The sequence below is a fragment of the Coffea eugenioides genome, chromosome 1 (genome assembly GCF_003713205.1).
Source record: "Coffea eugenioides isolate CCC68of chromosome 1, Ceug_1.0, whole genome shotgun sequence".
NCBI classification, from domain to species: Eukaryota; Viridiplantae; Streptophyta; class Magnoliopsida; order Gentianales; family Rubiaceae; genus Coffea; species Coffea eugenioides.
Genome location: NC_040035.1, coordinates 49,218,811 through 49,238,462, shown reverse-complemented (window position 1 = coordinate 49,238,462; position 19,652 = coordinate 49,218,811). Strand labels below are relative to the sequence as shown.

Genomic DNA, 19,652 nt, shown 5'->3' with positions numbered 1-19,652 from the left:
CCAAAGAAAGTTGCATCTTGAATTTTCTTAATGTTCAGTTTCGCATGCCACTCTTCTCAAAATTTTGCCAACATTTTTAGTTCCCGGATTTTAAAGGAAAAAAAAAAAAAAAAGGTTACCATCATGCTTAAGGGTGTACAAAATCATTTGAATTCATCTTTTCTGCTGCTTGACCGAGTAGCATTAACACACAAGATGCGGAGAAAATTCTGCAGATTCCCATTAGTTTGTCAGGGAGAAAGGATAACAACTTCTGGATACATAGCGAGACACGCCAAAAACTTTTGGAGGTTGAAGAGGGGAGGTATAGGAGAACTTCCTGAGGAAACGAGTGTGGAAAGCAATTACTTCAAGATCTGGAAGAAGTTATGGAAGTTAGGTATAAAAGAAAACTGAAACGTTTTTGGTGAAAGTGCATTAATGGAATTTTGCCAGTGAACAATCAGGTTTACAACAGGACAGGAAGAGGTGATCCAATTTGCAAGGGATGTGGGGAACAAGTGGAAACAATAGAGCATATGCTTCCAAACTGTAAGAGAGCTAAAAATGTTTGGAAAATGTCACCAGTTCAATAAGGTGGGGCTTCAGAACATTCTGGTAACTTTTTTTTACTGGTGGAATACAGTCATGGAAGCAGAAAAGAGACTTGGAGGTCAGAGCCATATTGAGCTAATAACGAACATACTATGGCAAATTTGGAAAGTCAGGAATGAATGACAATTCAATTCAAAGCTCAAACATCCTCTGAAGATTGGCCAGAGAGTACAAAAAGACTGGCAAGAGTAAGTTTTGGCAAAGGAAAGACGTGAACAAATGAGCACTGTTGAAACATCCAGAGTCACTAAAGAAGTTGATCAGGCACAAGATGAGGCATATGTAATGAACTTGAAGCTAGCTATCTATGAAGACAAAGATACCAAGTGGTTGGGAAGGGGCATTATTGCAAGGAATCACATGGAACAAGTTCAGACAGCGTGGGAGGAACAAGCATGCCAGCCTTGGATTTAGCTGAAACAGTAAGACTAGCTTTGATAAAGGCCAGAGAAAAGCAATGGGTAGAACTTTGACGCATACTACAGAGCTCGAGAAACAGTTCTTTTGGTGGTGATCAATTTGTGCCATTTTGAGCAGTGTAGTGATCATAAACATTAACTGTCTCTTGAAAATTCATCCAATCAATAACTGGTTTGTTTTACAATACAAAAAAATATATATACTGATGGATGAATTACAATGCAAAAGTAGTCCTCGAAATATGTTACGATGAAAATTCCATCTAAAACCATTGGAAATTGTAAGATCATCAAATGCCAACGTTGAAGATATTCTGCCAGTTTCTTTTTTTTTTTTTCCAAGTTCAAGTTAATACATGGGGCGTGGAAACTCAGGATGAAAACGTGCTTCAGCCTGCAGGCAGCAAGGATGAGGACAACAATTCTTTGAAGAATTTTTTGAAAAGCGTGCTTCATCATTCTTCCAGAAATTAGGGGCAGGGGCAACTATTCCTGAAGTTAAATACCCTTGATTGGGCTCTTAACTCACGACAAAGTCTTCTAAACTTACATTTTGTGTTACAATTAATTTACATAATATATAAACAAACAAATTTACATTTTATTAAAATGCACAAAATCGGTCGACAACGCTTGCACTGCAAGTTTTCCCGCCTTCCTAGCTCCTTTCCCTATCTTTTTCTTTCTGACAAGTCAACTCTGGCAGCCAGCAGAAGGCTGCGGTCCACCGGGTAAGAACGGCATTCTTATTAGTTCTTTAGTAGTCGCAGTACTCGGACAGAAATACACAGGAAAATCGAAGGAAATGACGATGGGATCAAGCAAAGTTCATGTTCTAGCTCTGCCATTTCCTGCCCAAGGCCACATAAACCCCTTGCTCCAATTCTGTAAGCGTTTGGTGGCAAAGGGTGTCAAAGTCACCTTTGTCAACACCGTCTTCCTGTCCAAGTCTATGCACACCGATCCTAAGAGGTCAATTAACTTTGAAACCATTTCAGATGGCTACGACGACGGTGACTATGCAGCAGCTGAAAGCTTCGAGGCCTACGTGGAAAAATTTGCCACCGTCGGCTCGAAAACCTTGGCTGATCTTATCATGAAACTAGAAGACGACGGCAAACCAGTTCAAGCCGTGATTTATGATCCACACTTGACATGGGCTCTTGATGTAGCTAAGCAGTTTGGACTTGTTACGGCTGCTTTTTTCACTCAAATGTGTGCTGTCGACAGCATCTACTACCATGTTTACCATGGACTTTTATCGGTTCCTCTTTCTGACTCCCCCATTTCACTCCCTGGATTGCCGCTGCTTCAACCAAACGAAACTCCGTCGTTTATCTACCTTCACGGTTCCTATCCGGCTTATCGTCACCTACAAGTTAATCAGTTCTCTAACGTTGACCAAGCAGACTGGGTCATCCTCAACATATTTGACAAATTGGAGGAAGATGTAAGCATTTCTTCCTCTTGTACTAGTTATATCTACTGCACAGTAACAGTAAATCAACCAAATAGTATTTTATGATTGAACAGGCGGTGAATTGGATGGCGAGACTTTGGCGAGTGAAGACAGTGGGTCCAACAGTTCCATCCATGTACTTGGATAAACGCCTTGAGGATGATACAGGTTATGGGATCAATCTCTTCAAGCCAGACTCCAGCTTGTGCATCAACTGGCTAGACAATCAACCGAAGGACTCGGTTGTCTATGTGGCATTCGGTAGCTGGATAGGGATCGAAGCAGAACAAGTCGAGGAAATAGCTTCCGCTTTGATGGAGATCGGCTTCAGATTCTTATGGGTGGTGAGGGCGCTTGAGAAGGAAAAGCTACCAAGCAACTTCGTTGATGAGACATCGGAGAAAGGGTTGGTGGTGACATGGAGTCCACAGCTTGAGGTATTAGCACATGAATCGGTTGCATGTTTCGTTACCCACTGTGGGCTCAATTCGGTGATGGAGGCATTGAGTTTAGGCGTGCCGATGGTGGCGGCGCCGCAGTTAACGGACCAGCCCACCAATGCTAAGTTTATTGAGGACGTTTGGGGGGTTGGTGTGAGGGCTGCAGCGGATGAGAAAGGCATTGTGAGAAGGGAAACGTTAGTTTCCTGTATAAGAGAGATTATGGAGGGAGAAAAGGGAAAGCAGATCAAAGAGAACGGCATTAAATGGAAGACTTTAGCTAAGGAAGCTATTGATGAGGGTGGGAGTTCTGATAGGAATATTGATGAATTTGTAGCCGAATTAATTAGCGGTGCCGGACAACCAGACGCTTGACAAATTGGAGATTTTCCATTGTTCTTGCTTTTGTACTTTTGTTCATTTTTCCCAAATTAATAAAAGAAAAGAAAGTAGTTTTATTTTTCTTGCTTGTAAATTGTAATGTCTCTCGTGTATTTTGCTGTGTGCGATGAGATTGCGACGAACTTGTGAAAGTTTAACATAAATAAATAAAAAAAGAACAATAATGCATGGGAATACTGTAGCAGAAGAAAGAAAATTACGTACGTGAACCTCTCATTTTAGTCTCTCCTACCAGCTAACTGCGCTTAATACTTACTTATATCGTTTGCAAAGGTATGGGAATATTCTAATGAACTTGTGCTTGATTGAAATCTTCTACTGCTCCCTCTCGGTTTTTTTTCTTTTTTCTTTTTTTTTTTGGTGTACATCTTGTTCTTCTTGCGTTTCGTTTCCCGTGGTGGAACTTTGCTAGGTCTTGTTCTTCTTGCATCTCATCTCATGCATGTCTCATCTTCACACAGACACAGTTAACACTTGACTCGACTGACAAATGACTCCGATTTTGGCGCGGCGGCCGTCGAATTGTTTGAATCTGTTCTACGTCCTCGTGACTTCAAATGGCTCCAACTCAATCCCAATAATTTATAGAAGGCACGCACTACCCACGGTCAGCAAAGAATTCTTTAATTAGTGTCAAGCGTTAAGTCGGCTGTTTACTTGAAAGAATTTTTTTTTTTTTTTTTTTGGGGCGAAGTATGATTTTTTTTTTTTTTTCATCACAGTGGGTATCTGGGGCCGAGGACTGGTTACTGTACGCCCCAACTAATCCCACTGCGTGACCGCGAGAGGCTGCCCAACATCATCGGTCAATGTTAACGACTGGGATTCGATCCTTGGTTGGTGGCTCTCACCCAACTGGGCTACAACCACCGGACCGAACCCAGACTGGGCGGGGCGAAGTATGATTACTTCGAAAGATTGTCAAGTCGACTGTTTACTTGAAAGATCACGACATATCCCATCCCATACTCATATTGTAAATTTTTTTGGGGCCTTCAACAATTTTGGGTTACACTTCAGTCCATTCATCTTCTCATGAAACAACCAAATATATATCTTAAATAGTAAATGACCAAAATGATCACTACTACACTGCTCAAAATGGTAACAAATTGATCAATTCGCATACATGATTGTAAAGCCATATTGGTGGTGTTGAAGATTGTAGAAACCTGTTTCGTTTCAAGTGTTCAACAAGTACCGCCCTGATAACATTGGACGAATAAAACTTAATTAAGAGGTTCTCATTTAAAAGGATACATGCCATGTTTTTTTTTTTTTGTAAGCGATGGATTCGAATCATAAAGCAGCAAATGAGAAGAGAAACCCCTCTTCTTCAAAAGAGTAAATAAAATTAAAGGACACATGACATCAAATACTGGAGGATTAAACTGTACGAAGCCCGGCCACGGCCTCCATCTCTTTCACCAAGTCAGAGACAAATTTCGTCTGAATTTCACTGTTTTGCAAAAACTCCTTCCACTTCTTGTGATGACCCCTGATGGACTTGGCCGGCTCCTTGTCAATGTCAACCATCACTCTTCCCACAGCATCCTTTATGTCATCTTTCCCGAAATACCCATCTTCATCCCTCCTATTCACCTCCACCCCAGCCTTCAAATCACCACTCACTAGCTTGGCATTCAGCAGCTGATCTCCTCTTACGGGCAGCATCACCAGCTGGCAATCGTTCACAATTGCCTCCACAACTGAGCTGAACCCCGCATGGAAAACGTAGCAGCCCACGCTCTGGTGGGCCAGGATCTGCTGTTGTTGCACCCACCCGGCGTGAATTACGGCCTTGTGCTTCACCTTCTCCAAGAACCCCTCCGGTAGCGCCCTCTTCAAGTCCGCAGAGATGTCGGCGTCCGCAGGGAAATTCAAGACCACGAAAAATGGAAGTCCCGTGAGGTCCAACCCCAGCAGTAGCTCTTTGACCTGTTCGTCACTCAGAAATGTTTCGCTCCCGAATGAACAGTATATGACGGACTTGGGTTCGAATTGACCCAGCCATGAAGCCCATCTCCCTTCGAGAGGCTCTGACCTGGGCTCCGGAACGACCGGCCCAACTAGCAGCACGGGCTTCTTGAATTGTTGCGTCACGTGGTCAACGTAGGGGCCCTCCATCTCTCTGCATGTTTTGGCGAGGATGACGTCACAGCCGTTGAGGCCTCTGAGCACCCTGTCGTACACGCTGGCCCCACCGTGGAAGCTCTTGAACATGTACAGGAAATCCCGGGCCTCGAAGGTTTTCACGGACTTGATGGAGGTTTCGGGGAACCCAGGCGGCGGTTTCCTCAAGTCTTCAATCGCAGGAGGTCTTGTGGGTTCTGCTTCAGGGAGTCTGGCGGGGACGGTGAGATAAGAGGTGGAAAGAGCGACGAATACGGAGTAGAAGACGGTTTTGATGCCTAACTGAGAAGCAAGAGGCGGGAGCCATTCCTGGGCGAAATCGAAGAGTACGAAATGGGGTTTGAGTTGGGACAAGAGGGAGCTGATCTGAGGCTGCATGAGGTCGAGTGCTAGCTTGAGGAGCTCGGACTGAGCAGGTGAGAGATCGGCGGTGCTCTCCAGGCCGGGGGGAAGACCCTCGACGGGTGGGAGAGTGAGAGGGATGACTTGGGTTGTTGTGGGTGCTGAATCTGAGCGGAGCATGGATTTGATGCGGCTGACATTGCCGAGTGCAGAGAAGAAAGAGATCTTGACGCCATGCAAGGATAGCTTCTTCGACAGCTGAACAAATGGGCTAATGTGACCGAATGCAAAAAATGGGAACATTACCACATGGAGACGGAGTCCGCCATTAAATTCCATTTCTTTAGAGTGAGTTTCTTCCCCGATCTTCCTATCTTAGTGATTGAAATTTGAAAACTCCTCCCTTTTTTTCTCTCTCTCTCTCTCTCTCTCTCTCTATATTATTTCTCTTTTAAGTTGCCCTTTTAGCAAAGCATGTAGCATGTAGCATGCAGCATGCAGCATGCAAGAAAGGAGACTAGGGTCTGGTTCTTGAAAGTTGAAATTGGAGTGGAGTTATATAGCAAGGGTGTTCGTTCTGCATTTTGCTATAGATTACTGGATAAAAGGTAGGATCTATCTTCTCCCCCCTCCTTCTTCTTCCTTTTTTTTCATTTTTATTTGAAATGTAACCGTTTTTTTTTAAGAAGCAAATGTCGTACGCAATTAAGGCCGGGAGTGATATTTTGACAGTTTTGATGACGCATCTTTCTTCTAATGTTTAATGGTATACTCTAATGGAGCATAGATGCAAGACCTATGCGTATCAACATTTCTGATTTCAGAGAATTTGTGTCCTGGACTTAATGGTGATCAACTGTGATTAACGGGTGGTAGTTTAGCAGAGTGGTAGGTGGGAAGCAACTTGATGCGGCCGTCCGATGATGATGATGATGCTGATTAACCCCAAAAAACCACACACACGCACACACTTTATACAAGAGGTTAGGTTGCTTATTGAATGGCGATGAGACGTGCAACGTATAGTGATTAGTCAATGGACGATTGGCCGGTAAATTACCAGTCCTGCTACGGGTTAGGTAATGCACTTTGATGTTACGTGACAGTAGTTGATATGCAGTTTGATAGGTTTGATTTTTTTTTTTTCTCTCGCACAGTTTAATAAAAGCTACTCAATTAATTTTGTTGAAAAAATAAATCTAATTCACTATCTTTCTAAAACACCCTTGGTTACATCAAATGGAGTATGACTGATTATTTTTGCATTAAATAAGTTAGGTTGTACTCAATAACAACCTACATCAAATAAGAGTATTTTAGAGAAGTTGTAAGTTAATTACATGCTTAAATGAAAAAATAAATTATAATTTGGGACGGATAAAAAGAAAATATAAACCTATTAAAGTGGGATGGAGGAATTACCAAATTTTATGAATTTGGGGCAGGTAAGCTTGTACTTCAGTCCAATTCTGTATTATTATTGTATTTGTTACATTATTTAGTCTATAATCATGTGATACTGTTGTATTGGGGAAAAAAAATAGTCTACACAGATAAAATGTTTCATGATATTCGATATAGCAGTATAATTTGATTGTAGGCCAAATGTTATAATAACAAATACATCAATAGCATGAACAAGATAAAAAGTGTTGAAAACACTGGCTCCAAGTCTAAATTTTAATATGGCTTTAGAATTCGGCACTCAAAAGTAAAAAGGGGAAAAAACTATGCACCTCTCTACCTTTTTTTTTTTTTTCAGAAACCATGCACCTGTATGCTTGTTACCTGGTGTCGGCATGCCCGCACCCGCACGAGCATGGGAAGGCAAATGCTCTCACATAGAACGATTAATCGAGTCGAACCGAGTATTTGACTGCCGAGCTCGATCCGAGATTAATTCGAGCCAAGTTCGAACTCGCTCAATTAGGCAGACGAGTTTTGAAATGTGTTCGGACTCGTCTCACCAAATGAGACATGTAGCTCGAGCTCGAGGTCGATTTGTTTAACATAAATGAGCCGAGTTTACACGAGCTCGAGCTCATGCAAATTAACCCCACTAAAAATCTATAATTTTCAATTATTATAGTTTTGAATTGTGAAATGACAAATATACCTTTCCTTATCGAACCTAATCGAACTACTCGAATAACAGACGAATCGAGTTTACTCGACTTGTTAATTAAACGAGCATATCTCGAGTTCGAGCTCGACTCGTTAATTGAACCTCAATTAACGAGTCGAGCTCAATCGAGCTTTCGAGCTGCTCGTTCCATTTAACAGCTCTACTCTCGCATAACACCGGGTTCTTCTTCACAAATTTCTGCTTATATATAGTAGAAAAAAAATCATTGTAATGATCTTCCAAAACAAGAGATTTGCGGATTTATGCCTGGGTACAGACAGCCAGGTTCATTTGCTACAATGAAACTGATTTCGAATTAATGTATTTCAATGTGGCGCTGCTCAAACTACCATATGTACTGGAACTCTTTGTTTGTTTTGAAGCATTTAATTCGTCCTGTCGTGAGCTACCATTCAACTTGAAAGAAAACAGCAAAGAGCCACCATTCCTCACTCTCCGTGGTCTTTGTGATCGAGGATTTTGGAAAATTGAGTCCATGCACGCGCAACGAAAGAGCACCCTCACACTCCCTCCCAGGAATGTCTTTCCTTCAATATGCTGTGAAACAGATTAGGGAAATGCTACAACGAGATTGGGAATGCAGATTAACTTATTTTGATTGGGAATGCTGAGAGGTGTTTCCCTCTCCTTAATTTGTATCGAAAAAAGAAAAAAAAAAAGGTGATTTATTAGCTGCCTGTATTGCTTATTGAGAAAGTCATTTATGTTGGATTAAATTAACCTTGCTTGTCTAAAATGATATAATGTAGAGAAAACTGAACCAATCTTTACTACCCCACTCCTTTAGCTGTCTATCAATCCCGTGTAATAATTAACGAGCAGAGCAGCACTTGGGGTTGATTTACATACAATCTCCGGGTGGAAAAACATAAGATCAGAAATTGCAATTAAGTATTTTGAAAAATGTTTTGGCTATTCTGTCATGATATTTTCCAACCATGCTGCTTTTTAACCTTTTGCGGTTTTACCGAAGATTACAATTGCAAAACCAAATCCTGTTTCAGCAGATAAAATCAAAAAAGACTTCCAGCCATAAATAAATAAACTTGAAAGAGTAGAGAATACAAAATGGCAACAAACAAATGATTGATGTTCCGTTTTGTATCATACCATATGGATTTGTCTTCGTGTCTTTTACTTTCGTTGCGAGAGGGGTTTGGGCCCATGGAGAATTGGATTTCGTGTGCACCTTCGTCCTCAAACCCGTTCGCGCAAACCACCCAATCCATGGGGAGCAATTAGAGAACTTCAGCCCAATAAAAGACCGAATTTAAGGCAGTTGATAACTCGATATGGCTCAGCCCACTTTATCAACAAATGTCTTAAATACCTATTTCAGTTGGTAGGGCATTGCTTCATTAACCATGTAACTCTATGAGGTTTTGGAGCGAATTCTCATTCTTCCCCTTCACTTCACCAAAATAAAAAATAACACTAAACAAACAACAAAAGATTTTAAGATGATAAGTTAAAAAAATTAAGAACGTGAGAGAGAAACGTTTGGGTGGCTTTTCATAGCCATCACATGATGTTTCTATTTTTTTTTTAAACAATTTAGTTAGAATATTAGTCCCATAAATTCAAGAATAATTTGCACGTGTTACAATGTGGAGTGTATGTCTAACCTTTTCTACTAGTAACTTTCCTTTTTTTTTTTTTGGTTTTTTTGGAGAAAACAAGTAAGGTAACATGTTGCACACAAAACTTACATTATCTAGCAGTTGTCCCCAAAGGATGCCCATGTACCTAACTAATAATTGGGCCCATAAAGAGCCGGATTCAACTGTCATTTCTATCCCACTTAAGGGTGGACTCGGGTCCAGAAGAATAATATGTTGGCCTCCTCCAGGGAGCAGGTATTTGGGCGACGAAAATGCACGTCGATGCTTCTCATCTTGCACTCAACTTACATTAGATTTTAATACAGCTCCTCGTTTCAGCTAGGGTGTTTCATGAATCGAGCCGATCGCGAGCGGCACGAATACGAGCTCGACTCGAGCTCGAACTAATTAAGTCGATCTCGAGCTCGAGCTCGAGCTAAAAAATATTAAACTCGTTGGCTCGCGAGCTCAATTATATATATATATATATTTTTTATTTTAATAGTAAAATTATATATATATCTCTGATATTTTATTATTTGTTAAAAAATTATTATTTTATTTATTTTTAAAAATAAATATTTATTTTTTAAAAATAAAATAATTATAATTATTTTTTTATTTTTTAAATTCAAGCTCGAGCTTGATATTTTGAGCTCGTCGAGCTCGAGCTCGAGTTTGAGCTTCACAAAATTAACTCGAGCTCGGCTCGATTAGTTAAAATTGCACCCCTAGTTTCAGCCCAAAAAATAAGCTCTTTTAACTATTTTACATTTAACGTACATGTTTTTTGACCCTTTCCTTTTTTTTTCTCTCTCTCTTTTTCTTGCAAATATTAAAGTCTCTCACTAAATCAAGAATTAAAAAACAACTAAGAACATTAAGTGTATGATTTTATGGGTTGTGTCATTGCAGCTAGCCTTTCTTGACTTCTATTAAACAAAAAAAAAAAGAAGAATATATCAGTTTTAAAATATCATTTTTTTCACAGAGCATTACTAAAATTTTATTTAATGAATTCTTTTATTATTTTAGGCACAGACAATTAAAAAATGTACATCGTTAAAGATGATCGGTGTATATATGGACTATGGAGGATGCACAAAGCAATCACCATACCTAATAGGAACAAATGCTTTCCTCTCTTAACCCTTTTTCTTTTTTTTTTTGTCAATACGATAGATATCTTACATTAGGGGAAAAGGAAGGACCTGAATAAGTCTAAGAGTAATTTGAAGGGAATCGAACCACTATTAGATCAGACGGATGCACTACGTACCTGTTTGAATTTTTTAAACAAAGAATATGACAAATTAATGGGATCAACTAAACTTTGATGCATTGATGATGACCACCAGCGAAAGCTTATGGTTGCTTTCCTCTCTTAACTTGTAGTAGTATTATTATGGCATATGACCATGAGATTCGATTCGTTTTCTTTTACACAACGGACAGGTAATGATGAGATGAGTGGCGAGTGCTCTTTTTTTTTTTTTTTTAACCTATCCCCAGATGGAGCAAATGCTTAAATGAATGAAGTTTGCCTAAATTAAGTCAATCAATGGTTCAGATTCTTTCTTGTGACTGACTCTTGGATATAACAGATGAAGCAAAAAGGATGACCATAATATATATGTTACTATATGTTTTTCTTGAATATATAATACTGCTCAAGCCTGATCTTAGGACCGCATTTTCAGTGTAAGAGATAATCAATGCAACGAGTTATAAAATTCACTCATTATAAGTTGTTTCGATAACAAAAAATGAATGCCCAATTGATAAGGTTACAAGTTAGATTACCTTGGTATGATTTAGGAAGTAATCGCACATTGACACTACTCGTAACTGGCACTACTTGGGAAAAGGGAGGGGGGAAAAAAAAGAAAGTAACTATATATATATATATATCTCATATTCCTCGATTTCAACACACAATAATCCTGGGATTTATTTAACCAAAAAAAAAAAACAGCCAAGATTTATCAGATTGAAAGCTTTGGTCCACATATATCCGACCTTTGCCGCGGGGCCTCTAACTAACCTCTTTGACAGATTGAAAGCCAAGATTGCAACATCTTACCTTAATGCACGTACCTTTGCTCTGCTGCGTGCCCATATGCAGATGCGAGTTGTGACTTTTGCGAGGTGACACGGAATTTGCATATGCACCTGTTGTACCCTAGCCTGGTTACTGTTAAAAGGCTTGAATGAAGTAAAGTTAGAATAAAAGATAAAATAAAAATGTACGCGTAGGTTTGCAAAAACAAAAACAGAAACAGAAGAATGGTTTCCCAATTTCCCAATTGGCCACCCATTACCACCCTTCATCGTATGCGTCTGGATCCTTCTTTTTTTAACACGTTTCTCTCCCCACCTCTCCCTCTCTACCTCTTTCTTGTTCTCTTGGTCACCCTTTATAAATAGAGGGGCTTGCCCCCCGGGGGCACAAATTTTTTTTCCCTTTTTTGGGATTAAAATCCGCGAGGTGGGGTGGCCTTCCTTCTGGGCAAAACCCATGTACGAGAACTGCGGCAAAGATTTTTTGAGGATCTGAGGAGAGAAGAAACAAACACGAGCAAAAAGCTCACTTACAGAGAAAACCCACTTTGTGTATATTTTGGATTGGGGGCAAGAGAGGTAGAAAGAAAGAGGAAAGAAGAGGAGAGACACTTTGAGATTTTCCTTTATTTCTTCTTTTTTTCTTGATCTTCTCTGTGTATTTGACAATGCCTATGTATTTTAAAACCAGTAAAGAATAAATATTTTAATGGTACTTCTTGGAAATCTTTGGAATTGTTTTCTAAATGGTTTCTTGATGAGAAGAAAGAGAGAAAAAAAAAAGAGAGAATAATATTGATTTCAATCTTGTAATAATTTTTTCGACTTAAGAATGTTTTCTTGTTATTTAATGAATTTTTAAGTGGTCCCTTTTCTTTTCACTTTTAAATGAATGGGAATTGCATTTTGATGGTTTTCTTGACTGATCTTGTTAGGTTTTGATCTGTTGGATTGAGTACGAACTGCCCATGTTGAACAAATAGGGTTATGATCAGAGTAATGGTTAGAGATCGGATTACTGGGTTAAAGGAGTTTCCTGTAGTAGTTTAGATTGTGGTATGCTCCAACATTGTTCGGTTAAAAGATTGGATTTTTGTCTTTTTGAGACTAGCTAGTGCGTGTTCTGTAGCTCTAGTTTGGAGTTTTGGCCCTGTGAACCGTCTAAAGAGTTGAGGGAAACTCCTCTGTTGTTTGAATATCAGTTCGGATTAGGATAGGGGGTGGAGAGAACTAACTGGTTTTTGCATTTTGAGGTTGTGGTGTTTACTGCTGCCTCTGTTGTTTGCATTATTGATATTTCTCTTGGTTCAGGAAAAAGGCCCTGATTTTGGTTTTGGATGATGGGCAGGTGTAGTTCTCTAGTAGAATTGTCTGTGGATCAGATTGCTGTGGACCTGTTGATTCTTCAACGTGTGATTCAGGTTGAGACAATTTTGTTCAGTGCATTAGTTGTGCACTTCAGTGCCGTAGTTTATCTAAATTATTCACCAATATCTTGGTTTATTATTTCACCACCAGTAGAGGTGAGGATCCGGTTGCTGGGATTCTGGAAATTTTGTTTGGGGATCTTTCAAGAAGACCATGGATTAATGCCCAATCTGGAAATGATAGCAAGGATATGGTACATGGGCAAGAAGTTTATCTGTGGTCTGTTCCCATTCTGGAACAGCACAAGCAGAAACTAAGGGAAGCTCTACCACTGGTGGAAAGTTCCCATTCTGCTGTTTCCTTAATCACGTGCAATGTCTCGCTGCTTTCCATTTCCACCTCCCGGATATGAAAAGAAGACTAGGCCTGATGAAGATGCAAACTTGTTACTAAAGGTTTTACTCTCTTATACAAGCTTAAGAGCTTTTACCAATTGTAGCTGGTTTCTGCTCATGTTAGTAGCATTACGTTTATTGAATGCATTAAACACTGAATTCAAATGCTCTTCCTCTATCATTTCGTTCCTGGGGAATCTCAGACAGACCTATGGTGAAATTTGAGATAAATCGCTTGGATGAAGAAAAGGGAGTAATAGTAGTATTGTGGATCATTTTGAATTAACTTGGGCAAGCTTGCTTCGGTATAACGTATTTGCGGCATTGCATCTGTTACCTGTTTATCACATGGCTTAAGGTTGTGGAAGATGATAATTTTGTGCAGGAGAAGCAACATACTTTGAACCATTGATGATGATTTTCTCTTAACCAGATTAGTAGTTGATAAATTTGTCAGGCTATGGCCCTATATGCATGATCTTTTAAGATAGTTGGAATTTGTCAGATAGTAAGCTGGTACAGCATCTTGCCACTTAACAAGTGGAACTACTTTACTCATCATATCTTAATTTCCAAAAATCTGGACTTGTTTGTCTCAAAAATTCACAGGCCAAGTTTAGCTTAGGGGCTTTGATGTTGTTTCCCTCTCATTTGCATTTCAAAGCAAGAAGATAATATACCTAGGTGGAGGAAAAAGTTGAATACATTTAACAATCTGATGACTGTTATAACAATCTTATGAACTACAAGCTTGGGGTATCTTAATATCCCTGATGCTTGGGTAAGATTTTACCTTTTCCTCTACCAGTTTGGTTATTGCAATGCAATGTGTGAATGACTTGCAATTTTGGGGCAGTGGTGTACTTCTCCTTCTTCGATTGAATGTTCTGTTCTAGGCTGGAGAGTAAATAGCTTCATATAAGAATTGTCTGTTCTGTATGATGTGTTTTCCTTGCCAACTCGTGTGCATTTCTGGGTCAATCAGTGTAGAGTACTTGTCAGCACGCTTCATCTGTTGGATAGTTCTAGTTTCCTTTGGCTGTCATCTTCTAATGCAGTTCAGTACTCATTTTGGATGGCATTGTCTACCTATTTCTTTTACATTACGGTTTATCAACAGTGTCATCTTTCATGAGATTGAAGTTATAGGATCATACTACAAATCAAGCAAGACTTATATGGTTGGGCAAGCAAGACTTGTATGGTTGGAAGTGACATAATTGGTGGTTGTTTGGCAAGTTTATTATGGTTGTCCCAATCTGTTGGTTGCTTTCTATTATTTATTTTTCATGAAAACATAAGAAATAAACTTGATGCTTAGTACATGGCATTCTATGCTAATTTAATGTCAGGGATTTGTCACCTGAAATGTGGGGACCTATATTAAACATGTATTCTTCAGTGTACCATGTGCCTCATATGTGAAGCAAATACAAATAAAGATAATCTTCATAAGTACACCATTTTTGTGCTATGAATTGGTCATATATCTGTTAAAGAAGTTGATTAGGTTAGTTAAAAATTTGAGCAGAGTATATCTACTATTTCGGTTCCTTTCTTTGAATGTTCACCGCATGTCTTTGAAAATCTGAGGAATGGATGCTCATTTTCATTGTTATGTACGATAAAAGTTTCGAATTGATTGATTTTCCTGTTTCCGCCTGCTGTGTTTGCCAACTTTAACATGACCGTAGGAGCCTTTCTCAAACATGTAATTTCAGTTTTTGTCAATTTCCGTAATCTCTGCATTGTTTACTACAATGTGCAGCTATAACAAAAGTTTACATTTTAAATAACTAAGGCTTGAGTTGGGAGCAGAAAATATCGTGTAACCAAGTTTACTTCTCTAGAAGCCAAATGGAGGCCATGATGTACATGAACTTTTATGTTTGGAATTTTACGGTGAAAAGTAAGATGTTAGTGGTGCCAGTGTTGCTAACTAGAGTTGTGTTTTAGGGCATTTATGGAAGCTTCTTAGTATAAGATTGAAAGTCATAATAACACTCGAACTTCCTATAGTACTTTACTCTGTGTAAAGTGTAAACCTAGAGGTAAGCTGGACTACCTGTGCAATATCTTAATGTTTTTTCTCTGGTGTCTGTGTTACTATTTACTTTCTTGTGTCAGACACAATAACTATTTTAAATCTCGCTTATTTATCAGGATATTAAGTATGACACATCCAGCACATGGTATTAAATGGAATATCTCGCTAGGATAGAAACTTCCAATTAAAGTTTTCCAGATATTTTTGTGCTTTATACGGACTATATTCTTGTTTAGTTGTTTGGGTTTTGCAACATGGGTTGAATGCCAAAGCTGTAAGCATTTGTTTTTCTTTGACTTCGCAGCTGCATAATCATTGTGCGCCATAAATTTCCAGTCATATGAATCCATATTTCCTATGGGGGTATAAAAGCAATTAGCATATACTTGCTGACATTGTTGCATTCTCTGACTTCTTGACAAAGTCATTTACTGAAAGTGTGTTTTGCTTGAACTCTGGTTGATTGTTAATTAAAAGTTAGACAGGAGCTAGAAGGTGACTAAGCAGAGCTTGTCAACAGTTGTTCATTGTTTAAGTCTTTGTTGGTTTCCTTTTTCTTTCATTAAGATTGTTCTCCCTTTTTCAATTTCTTATCTTGGGTAGCTTTTATTGCCTCTGGAAATGATCTTTGTTATTGGCTTTTATGGTTCTTTAATTAGATGCAGTGTGCTGTAGTATGGCTCTGTTGTTTCTTCTTCATTACATTTTTCTATAAATGTTTTTTCAGGAGAAACCCAGAGAGAAGAAGCATAAGAAGGACAAGAAGGACAAAGAAAAGAAAGAGAGAAGAGAAAAGGACAAAGAAAAAAGCAGTGAAAAACACAGAGAAAAGAAAGACAAAAAACACAGGCACAAAGACAAGAAGGAGAAAAGTAGCAATAAAGAAGAGAAGAAAACCTCCGACGAGAAGACAATTGTAGCCTTCTCAGACCATCAAAACAGTCAGAAGTTTGGTCTAACAGGCTTAGAGGTTGGTGAGACTCAGAACTCTAGACTTTTTGTTGATTTGGGAAACAAAGTTAGGAAGGACGATGGAGCAAAAGAATTGCAGATTTTGGAAAGAATCACTAATAGAGATCTCACACCACCAGGGAAAGTGTTGGAGCACAAGATTGGTGTCTTGGATGATGGGAATCAAAAATTCAGGGACAAGAGAGAGAAAAATAGGATACCTAATGGGCAAACTGTCAAAATTAATGGCATTGGATTTGCAAATGGTTTTGTTCATAATTTTCCTCCCAAAATTCAAAAAAATATTGAAGGAAGTTCTTACCGAGAAGATAAGGTTACAGAGAAGCAAAAGGAGCGAAAGGATTCGAAAAAACACAAGGGTGCTGATGGTAGGGGAGACAAAGAAAAGGGCCGAGATAGAGAAAAGAAAAGCAAATCAAAGGATAAAAATAGGAAAAGGGAGAAGGAAAAGGCAAAGGAGTTTTCTAGCCTAATGCCTAGTAAATTAGGAGAACATGACAATAATGCTATAGATTTTAAAAATGATGAAGGTTCTTATCTGTTCAAGGAGACCAATGTACAGAACGGGATACTTGGAAAAAGAAAGGAGCCTGAAATGGATGGATGTGTGAATGGTGAGTTTTTCTTTTTCTTTTTCTTTTGTTAAAATTGTAAACTTGTGGCACTTACTTGGTGGCACCTCTTCTATGTAGCGTCTTGTATACTCTGCTTAAGCATTGCTATTTGAGGTTTGCAATGTTTTCAGTTGTTAAATTTTTGATGCCTTGTCCTCTCTGGGACAACTGATGCATGCAGCACACACATGCATGGATACACAAGGCACTTGCAATTTATCAACGTAAGATTGCCTTTACAACAGCCTTGGTTGTTCAACCCAGCAGCTAGTTGACTTTTGCTTCCCTTTTAGCTGCTTTAAGGGCAATGGGTTACGCTCAATTTCTAATCTTCTGTGCAACGTTGACCTTTGTAACAGGCCATGAGATTCAGAATAACAAATTGCCAAGACTTGTATCTTCCTCTTGTCAAGTCGTTCAAACTGGAAACACAATTGAATCTTCTAGTAAGGGCAACCAGTTGAATCTGGAGAAGGAAAGTACATTGCAGAAACATAAGCCAAATGCCAAGTTCTTGTCCTCTGTTTCGCCTGTTGAAAACGGCAGGAAGTTGGAAATGACACAGATTCCCATTAATATAGCTTCTGAAAGGCAGGAGGCAGTCAGCAAACATGGTAAGGCCAGTGACAGCCTTTCATCCTTGAAGCCCCCGTCGGGAACTGGAAGAAATTCGGAATCATGTCAATTTGTTGGGAGCTTTACAGAATTGGAGCAGGGGGTGGTTAGTAACAATACTAAGGATTTTACAAAGGTTTTATCAATGCAGCCAGTTGCTGAAAATGGGAGGAAGTTAGGATCCAGCCAGTTCAACAACCTAAATGCAGCAGAAAGACAGGCAGGAGCCTGTATCCCTAAACTGAGTGAGAAGGGATCGCGGAGTAATGGCTTTGTGGTGCCTAAATTGGATGAGAGAGCATCAAAAATTAATGGATCAGTGGAGCTCAAGAAACCTAAAGCATGTTCTATGGAAATGTCTTCTGCTTGTCTAGAAGACAAGGAAATTGTTGAAAAGTACCTGAAGCCTCCACATCCTGATGCCAAATATCTGAGCCAGGTACTCTCTCTCCCTAAAGTAGAATGGTCTGATGTTGATGATCAGAAGTGGTTGTTCAGTAGGGAGGATCACCAGGCAAAGAATCCTAAATATGTTTCCCCAGTGATTGAGGAATCAGAGCAGATATGGGCAGAGGCTTTGCGGATAGAATCTGCAGATGTTATTGCGCTTCCTTATGTCATTCCTTACTAGTTAGTATAAATTTGAGTTGGCTTCCCCTGATGCAGCACCAAGTGGCATACTTTTGTTTGGCACCTCTATCTGCTGAATGCTCCCTTGTGCTGCAACCGTTTCCAAAATGAATCCGGAGGCACAGGCCAGAGTGGATTGGTTTGTTGTTTTCCTGATAATCTATAGTGAGGAATTTTTGGAGTTCGAGGGTCGAAGGGCTAGAGAGAGAAAAAAAAAAGGGTGATGAACGAGCTCTTCGGCACACCTATGAATCAGCCCACGGCAGACATCACTGTGGGCACGCTTCTGGTGAACTTGTGCGGGCATCATTTGACGCGAGGATGACTTGGTTTGATTTGCAAAAAACGAGTATAAAAATAGGAAATCATCTGGACCTATCTTGGATCGATGCTATTCTCCCTTGGAAAATTTCTTGCTCTGCCTATGGATAATTTTTGCTAAAGAGCACTGGACCTTGATGTTTGACAATTGGGATCAGAGACGGAGGAGTTTCCGAGGAAGGGAAAATGATTTGGTCTTTTAGCTGATCACTCGGGCAGGGAGAGCTTATGTTAAAATTGAAGCGCAGGTTTGCCAGTGAATCCAAGAGTAGCTGTGGTCTTAATAGCACAGCAATGCAATTTTGATGATGTAATTATATTACAACCCACTATACAAAATGAAATATGATAGAGGAAATAGTAAGGCAGAAAAATTTTCTGATCAGCTTTAACCATTCACAGTCTGTACATTTTTGCTAATGTCTAATCTTTGACAACCCAACATGCTTGCAAAAACATTCGCGCGGCTGTTTTGTTTCTTTGCTTGCACATTCATAGCGAGCGGTAAGAGTAGATGTTTAATTGGGAATTGATGGCAAGCCTATAATCTTGGAAATGAATATGATGACTAGCTCTTTAATGTTGCTGATTTGGGTGGTTGTGTACATTTTTTCTTTTCTTTTCTTTTAGGGATAATTTCGGAAACCTCTCCTAATGTTTTCGACAATTTCACTGAACTTTCCTAAGGTTTTAAAAGTTACACATATTTCTCTTGATTTGATAGTTTTAGTAACAAAATTTTAAAATAATATCGATTTGGTCAAATTTTTAAATGAATACCCAAAAATGTCCTTATATAATAAGTTTTAATTTACTTTCCTATATAATTATAAGATTATCTAATGTAATTAAAAGAAAAAGGTGCCGAATTTTTCATGTTCATACCTACTATCTGATAAACAATTATAATAATAATTTTATCATTATGATAGGATATTTTTTATGGTATTTTATCATGGATTTAGATTTATAAGATAGAAATAAAATATTGAAATAATTGATTCAGAGTTTATAAATTTTTTTAGTAGTGGGATTATCCTAATTTAGTAGTGATTTTGGGCAATTTCTTTTTGATTTATTATTAATTTTAATA

General features: G+C 39.0%; 3 protein-coding genes across 6 annotated transcripts; 2 read left to right on the top strand and 1 right to left on the bottom strand.

Annotated features, from left to right (window-relative positions):
- Window positions 1-1,671: 1,671 nt before the first annotated feature.
- Window positions 1,672-3,374, top strand: LOC113783231 (UDP-glycosyltransferase 74G1-like). The gene is made up of 2 exons (XM_027329308.1): window positions 1,672-2,463; window positions 2,547-3,374. Exons 1-2 carry the CDS (start codon window positions 1,819-1,821, stop codon window positions 3,285-3,287), a joined length of 1,386 nt encoding a protein of 461 aa, XP_027185109.1. The 5' UTR covers window positions 1,672-1,818; the 3' UTR covers window positions 3,288-3,374.
- A 1,042-nt stretch (window positions 3,375-4,416) lies between these two features.
- On the bottom strand, window positions 4,417-6,438 carry LOC113762419 (anthocyanidin 3-O-glucosyltransferase-like). Its single transcript, XM_027305872.1, has one exon. It carries the CDS (start codon window positions 6,126-6,128, stop codon window positions 4,701-4,703), a length of 1,428 nt encoding a protein of 475 aa, XP_027161673.1. The 5' UTR covers window positions 6,129-6,438; the 3' UTR covers window positions 4,417-4,700.
- Window positions 6,439-11,857: 5,419 nt separating this feature from the next.
- Window positions 11,858-19,017, top strand: LOC113778984 (DNA ligase 1-like). 4 transcript variants are annotated; one of them, XM_027324415.1, is made up of 4 exons: window positions 11,858-12,176; window positions 12,946-13,420; window positions 16,135-16,993; window positions 17,353-19,017. In XM_027324415.1, the coding sequence occupies exons 2-4, from the start codon at window positions 13,340-13,342 to the stop codon at window positions 18,237-18,239; spliced, it is 1,827 nt and encodes a 608-aa protein (XP_027180216.1). In that variant the 5' UTR covers window positions 11,858-12,176; window positions 12,946-13,339; the 3' UTR covers window positions 18,240-19,017. The 4 variants fall into 4 exon arrangements, with proteins under 4 accessions (XP_027180216.1, XP_027180208.1, XP_027180209.1 ...); XM_027324407.1 differs by having other exon boundaries at window positions 12,533-13,420; XM_027324408.1 differs by lacking the exon at window positions 11,858-12,176 and having other exon boundaries at window positions 12,418-13,018; window positions 13,119-13,420.
- The last annotated feature ends 635 nt before the right edge of the window (window positions 19,018-19,652 follow it).